This window comes from Mercenaria mercenaria, chromosome 11, assembly GCF_021730395.1.
Source record: "Mercenaria mercenaria strain notata chromosome 11, MADL_Memer_1, whole genome shotgun sequence".
NCBI classification, from domain to species: Eukaryota; Metazoa; Mollusca; class Bivalvia; order Venerida; family Veneridae; genus Mercenaria; species Mercenaria mercenaria.
Window position 1 is genome coordinate 70,494,919 of NC_069371.1, and position 12,428 is coordinate 70,507,346.

Consider the following 12,428-nt stretch of genomic DNA (forward strand, 5'->3'; position numbering starts at 1 on the left):
AGTGAATAAAAACATTCCGTTCCAAAGCTAAATTGCAGCTTCTTTAATGCCTTTTTATAACATATACAATGACATATATACCGCTCCATTATATATTTCTCTGAAGAGTCTGTAAGGACTGAAGTGTACTTCAAATTTCCCCCAAATTTCCAAAAGCAATTTAAAGAAATCTAATTTAGCAGATCAGCAAATCTAATTTATGAAATTTACTTTATACTTCTAAGATACAAGTTTCTACTTAACTCTTAAATTCTTTAAAAATAACCATTGAAGAAATAAAAAAAGAGTTATTTAAACTATTTTCTGCAATGATGTCTAAAAAGCCAGGTTACTGGAATATCAATTATTAAGAAAATGTTTATTTGGAAACATCATATAGGAATGCAATTATATAATCTACAGTACAATTGCTTATGTAATTTTGATTTAATTTTGGCGCAGGAACAGTGGTGCAATAACTCTTCAAAGAGAGAACCTGTTCATTTTCTCATTATTTACATAATGCACTTTTTTTTCCAGTTGGCAAGACTGTTATGTTATTTTGGAATTTAAAAGCATCTTTTAATCTGGACAGGTGTTGAAAATCTGGACAAGTGTTGAATAATTTCCATGGCAAAGAAAAAATAATTGTGTAATTATGAAGACAGACTGTCACTGGCCCCATCCAAATATTGCAGCAGATGGCTTGATCCCTTTTTTTGGCATAAGAACAAGGGCAAATTCCATTATGAAATGGTGTAGGGGAAGTGTAATACCAACAGAGAGCACCACCACCAAGAAAATAAAAGTATTTTTCATCAAGGGTTGGTGAAACAGAATAAATTTAAATTACAATTCTGTCTTTTCATTTATAACAATTAGGTTCAGGAAAGATTTACATCTCTCAAATCTCCTGTGACACTAATGGTAAAAAAAATCCTCTTTGACAATGTTTTGCCTTGAACAGAAAGCAAACTCTGAAAAATGTTCCTGCTGAAGTTTTTGAACTTTTTTCATTATGTATGACTTTCATTATATCATCTTTTTCTCTTGTGACTTGCAGTATACCTTGGATCATTAACTGAAAATTCTACATTTGTATGGTTTATCTCATTCTTTATTATATTCTTAACAATGAATTTAACATCCAGCATTGCCATTTACATAGTTAATCTTGTTGTTTACTATGTACCTGAATGGTTTTTTTTTTAAAATTCCAGTATTGCTATTTGTATGGTTTATCTTGTTCTTTATTATATACTTAACAATGTATTTAACTCTCAGCATTGCCATTTATCTGGTTTATCATGTTGTTTATTAAGTACCTAAATGAGGTGCATGTATTTAACTCTCAGCATTGCCATTTATCTGGTTTATCATGTTGTTTATTAAGTACCTAAATGAGGTGCATGTATTTAACTCTCAGCATTGCCATTTATCTGGTTTATCATGTTGTTTATTAAGTACCTAAATGAGGCATATGTATTTAACTTCCACTTATTGGCATATGGTATGCAACATACAATATCTAGTTAATGTGTAAGAACCCAATATTGTGCATGCTTGGGTTACAAGATACTGTCCTGTACCTCTTTGTTACTATTTATAGTAAGGTAATAACTATCATCAGCAGGACTGACTGCACTTGAAAAACATGGAAAAAAGTTTTTTTTATAAGAATAGTATTAAAATTTTGGAAATACAAAATTTCAGCCTGGTCAAAATGAAAGAGCAGAGGAATTCAGACTTTGAAAATAACAAGTGTTATTATACAACAAATCAGGTGTCAAATATTTATTCCAATTGACTTCTGCTTGTTCCATGTCAAAGACATTGACAAATTGATGGAAATAGCTAGTGCAATATGTTCTTTGTTTTGATATTAGAAAACTTATTTCTTTTTCTCCTGCTCTTCATTTTTGATCATATAACAACTAAATGTAGAACAGGTATTACTACAGAAAGGCGGATGTCTATTTTGTGGCTATAACATCTGTTACGGTATGTATATTAAATGTAAAAGGGAGTGAAGTTGTTCATACGTACCATCGCTGACGATATATCCTGACTTCTGGCAAAGGATTTCCTTGTATCCTTCTCGGAAGGATGGACTCCGCCAAGCGTAGATTATGGGATTACATCCCGAATTCATGTACATGAAACAATACGCCTGAAAAACAACAGCTGGGATTCATGACATCTTGAATGGCTTTCAACAGAAGAACAAACGTTATTTAAATAACATAGAAATGTTGATGCAAGAACTATTTCTTTAATTTCACATGGTTTCTTCTGCTGTGGCTGATTTAAACTGTATTCAAGGAGTAATTTTTATAACTGAACCATGAAACCATGGATATGTTACTATGATAAACAAAAATACTGAAATAAAATAGATATAATTCAACGACAATGAGTGAGGCGTGATTTATCCGCTATCCTCGGCGTTTACCGCAGAATTGTTATGAGCTAAAAGTGCAGACATGCCTCGATGCATAAAGTTGATCTATACAGTCTATACTACAAAGCCCATTTTGTAAGCTAATGGGGCTGCACAAAGACTATGAAATAATATAAAAACACCGAAGTGTAGTGTAATCACACAACCAAAGCAGGTTAAGTTTGACTATTTTTATTAAAAGACCGACGTTTCGGCTTCTACAGAGCCTTCTTCAGGGTACAGATATCATATATAATATTTCTAAAGTACAAAAATCCGGTGTTTTAGTCACGTGACCATTAGCTAAAAATAGATTCCGGTGTTTTTCTTAAATAAAGTAGAAAGTTATGTGCAATTATATATATCTCATGGAAATAAAGTTGTTATAAAATAAATGCAAGTGTTATATTGTCTATTTGAGTTTGTTTATAATAGAGTACATAAGTGTTTTCTTAGGTCTGTGATTTTTGTTGTTGTGGTTCTTATCTTAGCTGAGTGTTTCTATGCTTGATGATTTAGCTTTGCTATGTTCAAACTTGGCGTTGTCTTTCAGTCGTGTACAAGATTGTGGTTCTTCATCTGGTAGCTGTATGTTTTCTTTATCTGGAATGTTCATAGATGTGGTCGATCTTGATTGAAGTTTGGTATAAATGATGTTTACGAGGATGCTGTCCTCGTTTTTTAATAATGTATCATTAAGGAAGATGGCTGATTCTGAGCTGACTTTGCTTTTGATCTAGATTGTGTTATGATGACAGTTTAAGGCTAAAGTGAAGGAATTTGATTCCTTTCGAGTGTGAAGCCCTATCATTAGGATATCATCAATAAACATTCACCATACTATTGGTGAGAGCGGATATCTTTTTAGAAGTTCTTGCTCGAAGTAGTGCGTGAAAAGTGTTTCGTTGCCTGGGGCGCATTTGATACCTATTGTCGTTCCTGACTTTTGTTCATGCAATTTTCCAAAAAGTTCAAAGCAGATTTTTGTAAGGATCGAGTACAGTAATCCAATTATTATTCCAGCTTTAAGCTCTTTTCCTGGTCTGCATTCAAGGCCTTGTGTGGAAGCAAGTATTTCATCTCGGTATGATGTATTTGTGTAAAGTGTTGGAAGCAGAACAGTGATAGTTACTACTAAAGCTTCCTTTGATATAATGAGAATTTGATATAATGAGCTCTTTGCGATGATCTGACAGAAAATGGTAGTTTTGAAGTTTTAGAGTCATCTGTCTAAAACACATGTGGAGTTATGACTTCTTTCCAAACAGAACAAATAACTTGTACAAATTACTGTAGAATCTGGTAAATAAGAGTATACGCTTATAATAATTTTAGTGACACTTTTGTGGGCCTATTTTTGATATGCGCTTATACTTAAGTCCAAAACCATGCGCTTATATTTGATATGCGCTTCTAGACAAGCCGTATGCCATGTTATACTCCTCGCATGTGCGGTACTCAGATTCCAACATCTGTTGTAAAAGTCAAAAATTTCTAATTTCTTTTTCCTAAACTGAAACTGAAATCTAGAATAAGATTTGCATCTTCGAGGAGTTTTATTCATAATTTTTCACAGATTTATACCAGTATGACAAACTGTACTGACAACGCAAACAACTTTTCTGGTATTCAAATTTACTGCAAACATGATTTAATATTGTGAACGATTAACGTTTTACCAAACAATAGATGTTACTAATAAAATTACTAAAATCTTTTAACACTCATCGGCTTATTATAATTCAGCAGGTAAAAACACATGCCACCTGCATTCATTAACAACAAATAGTATCTCGGTATAATACTAGTAATGCTGTTTCATCTGTTCTTTGTTTACTCTTAATCGCTTATGTGCTTACTTTCGAGACAAAATGATGGTTAGGAAATGACATGCACTTATTATTCCATACAGAACAAGTAAATTCGATGAATTGGTATCCCCCGCCGAAAGGGTTTGTGGTGAGGAATGGCAAAAAAATATATCTGGCAAAAAGTTAAGGATGTTAATAAGAAGCAAGTAATTTCATTAGTCAAAATCAATTTAACAGAAAACAAATGTTTAAAAGAAGAGTACATAATAAGTGTATGATACTTTGATCCTGACTAAAGAATTTATTTTGAATGGGATATGCTTACTGTAATAAGCTTAGCTTTTAAAATTAAATGCAGTTAATTGAAATGTGAGCTTGAAGTTTAACTGGAACGAAATATTGTCTTTGAGTGGTTTGGCACCAGGTGTTGCTGTTTAACATGTACATTTGAACTTAAAAGAAAGATTGTTCTTAAGAGAACACAGGTAAGATATCTTGAACATGGTGAGGACAAGGTTTGTGCAGTCACAACTTAATATATTTTTTTTTAGGGGGTTGGGGTGCGGGGAACGGGAGAGGAAACAAAATTTCACATGTTGATTATAAAATTGATGAAAATTAAAAATGAAAAAAAGGGTAAAAGGGTGAAGTTGGGGGGTGGGGAGCAGAGGATGCATGATCAGTGGTGGGCATGACTGGGTGGAGGAGTGAGGTGGGGGAATGGTACAACTTGCATGTTGATAAATAATCACGGAAGGTTTGAAAAAAATCTAAAATAAGAAATGAAATAAAAAAAATTTTTTTTTTGGAGGGGGGTCGGGGGGAGGGGGTGTGATCAAGGCAAGTGGGTGACCAGGTGTGGGTGCGCAACTTCACATGTTTATAATAAATGTTCACAGAAAAGAATGAAAGAAATTTAATGAAATTCTGCCAAATGGTAAATTTGTTATGTACAAATATGTGGATTTTTAGAAAATTAAAGGGCAATAACACTAAAGTTACAAAAGAAATCTGTTCGAAATTGTGTGTGCACAACCACATTATGGTGATCTAAATTCTGTTAATGTTTCATAGTTCAAGGTCAAATATATCAAAAGTTATGATGCAGAAATTGCCATATCTACAGTACCCTATATAGTTAACACTGGAAACTTCTAAGGGCCATAACTCCGGCGTTACTTGGGCAATCTGTCTGAAACTTGATGGGCCCCATAACCTCATAGTGGTGAACATGTATCTGAAGTTTGTTTAAAAAAATTTAAATAAGGAATTTAAAAAAAAAAAATTTTTTTTGGAGGGTGGGTCAGGGGATAGGGAGGGATGTAATCAAGGTAAGGGGGTGACCAGGTGTGGGTACACAACTTCACATGTTTACAATAAATTTTCATGGAAAAGAATGAAAGATATTTAAAGGAATTCTACCAAATGGCAAGTTTGTTATGTACAAATATGTGGATTTTTATACAATTAAAGGGCAATAACTCTTAATTTACATATAAATCCAAACGAAATTGTGTGTACACAGCCACATTATGGTGATCTAAATTCTGTTTAAGTTTCATAGTTCTAGGTCAAATATATTAAAAATTATGATGCAGCAATTGCCAAATTTATAGTACCCTATATAGTTAACACTAGAAATTTCTAAGGGCCATAACTCTGGTGTTACTTGGGCAATCTGACTGAAACTTGACGGGCCACAAGAACTCATAGTGGTGAACATGTATACGAAGTTTTAGATAAATATTCCCAACCAATACCTAGATATGGCTCCGGACGGATGGACGGAAAGACGGACGGAAGGACAACGCCAAAACTAAATCCCTCCGACTTTCGTTGGGGGATAATAACAGTAAGGCAGTATGCGCTTACTTTTCATATGCGCTTATATTCAAATATGCGCTTATTTACCAGATTCTACAGTATCACTCAAAATTTTAATTTCTCCAACTTGAGAAGCTTTGAAAGCATCTTTTCACTCTCAGACAATTGTAAAAAAGATGGATTTTTAGTTTTATATTTTTTAATACCAGGTCTAATGCAATACCTTTGTTAATTTCAGAGATTTTCAAAAAATCAATCATTTTGTTATATTTTCCGAGTGAAAATGGAGAATAAGTTTGTGAAAATAATTAAAGGCCGAGTTAAGGAATTTGATGTGTAAACTTAATTTTGATCTTAGAGATTTTAATGAAATACCAATTAAATGCATCATCAGAGAAACATTCGAGAGAATGTCAATTTTGCGACATTTTCAAAGTGAAAAAGGGGCATAATTTTGTCAAAACAGATGTCAGAGTTGTGGGACCTGGTATGTGAAGTTGTCTTATAAGCCTAAAAAAATGTGTTGCATGTTTTAAAATGGTATCTAATGGGTTCCAAAGATGTTCAAGGAAAATAATTTGGGATGGGACGAGACAGGCATGGACGAAGTGAAAATGGACAATGTGATTCCTATACAGTCCCATTCTTAATGATGAAGTTTGTTGGAGGTATAAAAGCAATGCTATCAAAAGAACAAAATATTGTACTTACAGCAGGGTTTGCCCAAGCCAGGATCTTAGACTTGTCTTTTATAGTTGACACGTAGGAAGAATATGCAAAATATGGCAGCCAGCATAGCATGAAGCAAGCCAACACAATAAATAGTGTCTTTGTCACTTGAATTTGCTGCGCTAAAATTTGGTCTGTTTGTAAAGTTGAGTTTTGACGAAGTCGTTTTGCATGACTTCTAAATTCGCAATACATCCGTGCATATGCAAATGTCATAATTGCTAGAGGTATGACTATATTCGTACCCGTTATGATAACGTGGTGTAAATATTCTAACTGGTTTCGTGGGTATTCCGGGCCACACTGCATGGCTCCCGGCTTTGAGACAACCTTACTTAATACAAACATGGTTAAAATGGCACAAATAATTGCCCACAACCACGCAGCGGCACTCATTATAAGAATTTTCCAATGATTGAGTATCCTACTGAATGGTCGTGTAATTGAGACATACTTGTGAATACTGATATACATTAACGTATGAATAGAAGTTATAAAACATACTGCATTCATAAATCCATTTATATTGCACATGACTTCGCCAAATATCCATTTTTCACTGATTAAAGTCGTTAATGAAAACGGAGCAAGCAAAATTCCAACTAGAAAATCAGCTATCGCCAAATTCACAAGGAACATATTTGTCCGCGTCTGCATTCCTTTGTGCCGAAAGACAACAACAATTACCATTAAATTTCCAATTACAGCACACAGCATTGATATAGAAAGCCAGGTACCAAACACTACTTTCTCTATAGTATTCCATGGTCGCATGCTACCTGGTTCCGAAATATTGAATACCTCCGTTACATTCGAGTTTGTATCGTTGAAGAGGACAGTCGTCTTCACTGTAGTGGTGAAGTTGACGGCACTTGGTAACGTCATTTTTGGTTTAGAATTACTGTTCCTAACTTAGCGCACGGGTATACTGATCATGATTATCGTAACCTGAAAATATATAGGAAACAAAATGTAAGAAATAGTTCACCTAGAGAAATCAAGGTTTATCAAAATTTGAATCTTAGCTAACAGGCATAGCTTTTTCCATTTGTGTAAACAGAGCACATGATTTAAGAAATAATGTATAGAAAAACAGTGTTTTAACATTATTAATGCACTGGAAGAGGTTATACGTCTGCAGAAAAATTTCATGAGGGTGTAGCCTGAGTGAATTATTCTGGCGATGTATAACTGATTTTGAGTGTATTAATTTAGGTAAAACATGATTTTGCTATACATTATTTCGATTCTAATATGCCCTTAATCTGAAACTGTAGATAAAATATTGGTTTAAACAGTATTTATTTAGAAAACTGCACATATAACAATATACATGAATTTGTACATGAACGGATTAGATAAAATATTGTAGCGCTCTTTCTTGTTCACAACAAAAACATTGACGTCATCGCGCATTAACGTGACGTACGTCATTTTAGCCTAAGCGTGTTTTAACAGAAATAAGCATATTAGAATAAATGATAAAACATTTTACTAAACAGGGCTTTTTCAGGGGGTTTTGGGAAAAAGGCCCCTGGTCATATTGGGAATTTTTAACGCGGTAAATTGTCAAATTTGGGAAAATATACTGACAAATTAAGTGAGTTTTTAATTAATATAATTATGTTAGTTTAAGTCTTCAGTTTCAAATTTTACTGATCGACAGTATCCCCTTGTGAAATTTTGAGATTTATTTTTTTCAGGATTGTACGTGTTCCAATATTGCCTAAAATACAGTAACTCTTTATCTGTCATGCTAAAATTTTGTTTACAGTTTGTTTTCACCGAAGTTATAACTGAAATTATCCAAAAAGTAGAATGGCAAAGTGCGTGTATTTCCGAGAGTAAAAACTGGGTCGCGAAAATATGTGACAATTGATTTTAATGGTATAAGAACTACATGTCAACATGTTTTGGGTACTTTATTCAATTAATATTAATTTTGTGTTTTGATACATTTTGAGAGGTTTTTGCATACAAATCATACATTTCTTCAGCAAAATCTTGTAATTATTTTTTGCCGAGGTTGCAGACAGTCATGTTACTAAAAATAGAAACAAGTTGGGTTTTTCCAAGATTTTGTTTGCTTTACTTGGCAAACAAAAAGAATTGTGCAAGAATTATTATTGAAAAACAGAAAGTAACTGATTTCAGTTGGGAAATTTTTTCGTTGGATTGGGAATTTTTTGCTCCAGATTGGGAAAAATAGAGCATATTTGGCATTGGGAATGGGGCCGAATATCGGCCCCGTGAGATAGAGTGAAAAAGCCCTGCTAAATTATGGGTGGAGCCAAAAAACACACACTGACCTGCAGGGAAAACTTGCTCAATGTAACTGGACCAAGTGTTGTTATATTTTCTAGTCCTTAAGGAGGTAGGTTACCTTGTTACAAGGGTAAATTCAAACAAACTAATTCAATGAATTGGTATCCCCTGCCGAAAGGATTTGTGGTGAGGAATGGCAAAAAAATATACTCGGCAAAAAGTTAAGGATGTTACTAAGTAGTCAAAATCATATTAACAGAAAATGAATGCTTTTTATTTGGGGGGGGGGGGGGGGGGGGGGGGGGGGGGGGGGGATGCATGATCGGGGTGGTGGGCATGACTGAGTGGAGTGAGGTGGGGGAACAATGCTGATAAAATATTAATGGAAGGTTTGAAAAAAAATAAATAAAAAGGAATGATTTTTTTTTTTCGGGGGGGGGGGGGGGGGGGGGACCAGGTGTGGGTACACAACTTCACATGTTTATAATAAATGTTCATGGAAAAGAATGAAAGAAGTTTAATGAATTTCTACCAATTGGTTGGTTTGTTATGTACAAATCTATGGATTTTAAACAATTAAATGGCAATAACTGAATTCAAAAAACAATTAACATGCATCATCGCAGTATGCTGGTTCATGTTTATTTCAAGTTTTATGAAATTCTACCTGATAGTTACTGAGAAATGGCTGCAGACGGACATTTTTGGGCATTTTCCATTAAATCAAGGGCAATAACTCTAAGAGAAATTGACAATCCAAAAAAAATCTTGACGGGCATCATTGCAGTATGTTCGTTCATCTTTATTTCAAATTTCATGAAATTCTACCTGCTAGTTACTGAGAAATGGCAGCGGACGAACATTTTGGGGCTTTTTTCAGTAAATAAAGGGCAATAACTCTATGGGAAAATGATCAATCCAAAAAAAAAAACTTGACGGGCATCATTGCAGTATGTTGGTTCATGTTTATTTCAAGTTTCATGAAATTGTACCTGCTAAGTTACTGAGAAATGGCTGTGGACGGACGCACGCACTGACGGACGGAGAACTCCATTTCAATACCCCACTCCCGATTTCATTGGCGGGGGATAATTAGTTGAACCGCAGCAGTTTTTTTGTATTTCGTGTAATATGATATTTTAACTGCTACAATCTCAATTTCATTTATCTCAGTCCCTTAAAGTTCAATTTTTATCTGGGTTTGAAGAACATGACCCTCCAAAGGTATTTTATATTGAAAGAAGACGGAAAATATGGATATTTAACACTTTTCAGTGTATTTTAGTTTCATTGATATCCGCAGAAGTCTGCATAATTGATCATTTTACTAGTATGCGCGTTAGCTTTCTAATATAAGCTTAAAATGTGTATGTCGCGGGGCTCGTGTTTCCATGGTAACGCATTTTCTCTCATTTTTAAACAACGATGTATAAAAACGGGGTTTTTCGACGGCTTCAGTGCCATTCTGCTTACCAACATGACCAACATGGAATATTTGGGTAATATTATTAGCAAAATACCAAGCACTTTACATGGTACCCTATTTTTCTTAAAGTTTAAAGTAACCATGGCAACAGAGATGTTTAAAATAGCTTATATCTTACTTTTTGTCGTAATTTCTGGTAAAAAAAATATTGAATAAAATTATCTGTCTTGTTAATGTAGCTTTAAAACATCTTATTTCTAACGTAAGTTATATTTCCGTGTTATCTGCATTTATTCAAACAAATTTCACAGCTTAAAATAGTTACAGCAGTACCCTTCGTCTGGCATTTTTCATCGAAAAATCGTTCAGCATGCTGCTATTATTCTCATGGATTTGTTGAAATGAAAATAAAAAGCTGAAGTTGTGTTCTTTAAATAGACCAGTGTCAACGCTTTTGAATTTTACATTTCGATATATAAGTCACGGGCTTCGTTTCCATGGTAATATCAATTCAATTCAAGAAACCACAATTTTCTACTGAAATTTGAACAATTTTAGATCTTAGTTTTAGTATATAAGTAACAAATTATCAACTGAAACTGAAAAATAGGTATTACAAATCAAACGGCTAGTTTTTTTATTTGAAAATGACCGTAACAAGTAACCTTTCACCCAACTATATTCCAAATAACATTGGTTACCATCATCCATTTTCTTACATTCCACATAAAATTTCAATATAATTACATAAAAGAAGCAAAATACTGATTATTATTCTGAGCAAAAGACTCATAAAAAATATTTCAGCAAATAATGGTTATTTGAAAATAGTTCAAATAAAGAAAATGCACAGAATAAGGTACTCTCAAAATAAAAGCTATTAATTTTGCGCGGTAAATGACATGTAACGTCAAGACATCAGTGACGTCATTTTAAGGCAACATTGTTTTGAAGCGTTTCTGCAGCAATTTATTCATTATTTCTGCATTATCAAACCATAAAGCATCAGATCGGAGACAGGTTCATTATTTGTTTTCAGAAGAATGGATATACAAATACATTTAGTTTGTCGTAAACATCGTCGTAAATCGTCACGTTAGCTTCCAGTTGGACATGCGCACATACAAATATTAAGGTAACCTACCTTCTTAATGGAAATCATGCAGTCCATTCAATATTTCTGTATGACTGAGTCTGAAGCTGGCATGATGGGTGTTGTACCTCAAGTTATTACCTTTCATAAACAGCTTTAATCAAACTCAGTCTGCCATTTTGCTTGTTTGTGTCGATTTTCTTTTAGCTTTTTGAAAAATGTGTCTCACTTGATTTTAAAATTTTCATGTAATCTTTAATTTCACATTCTTAAAGATATTGCTATATCCTATGGCTTCTGTTTATATTACTATATGTCTGACATAAAGACTTTAATTCATAAGTTAAATTGTTATATAATTTACACCATCAGTTACACATCTTTTGTTAAAACAACTTTTTGATTCTTCAATATTTGTCTGTGATATTTATCACCTTATCTTGACTGCTAGAAACCAATATGACAAAGCTCCTATTTCAAACTCCTAAAGTATTTATCTGTCAGACTTCATACTAAATTTTAGTGAAAACTGTAAATTTATTAATGTCAGTTAAATGTTAGAATGGAAATAATTCTGATAGATTAATATAGTTTTTGCACCTGAACCTTTTTAGAAATCTTGAATTAATATACAAGTCTTCAAATTGCTTGTGCCTTTCAATGAACACATAAAATTGCATTCTATAAAAAAAATCGTCAATTAATGTTGTTCTAGCATTGTACACTTAAAAGAATAGTCAATTAATGTGGTTCTAGCATCGTACACTTAAAAGAATAGTCATTTAATGTGGTTCTAGCATCGTACACTTAAAAGAATAGTCATTTAATGTGGTTCTAGCATCGTACACTTAAAAGAATAGT

At 33.4% G+C, this 12,428-nt stretch overlaps 1 protein-coding gene across 10 annotated transcripts in view; it reads right to left on the reverse strand.

Moving 5' to 3' along the window:
* LOC123531496 (neuromedin-K receptor-like) overlaps positions 1–12,428 on the reverse strand; it is a 120,006-nt gene that overhangs the window by 38,527 nt on the left and 69,051 nt on the right. For all 10 annotated transcript variants that reach the window (XM_045312529.2, XM_045312537.2, XM_045312527.2 and 7 more), the window contains 2 exons: positions 6,766–7,731; positions 2,026–2,149 (listed from right to left, as the gene is read on the reverse strand). In XM_045312529.2, the coding sequence (XP_045168464.2) occupies positions 2,026–2,149; positions 6,766–7,668 (1,027 nt within the window). In that variant the 5' untranslated portion in view covers positions 7,669–7,731. The remainder of the gene's footprint in view (positions 1–2,025; positions 2,150–6,765; positions 7,732–12,428) is intronic.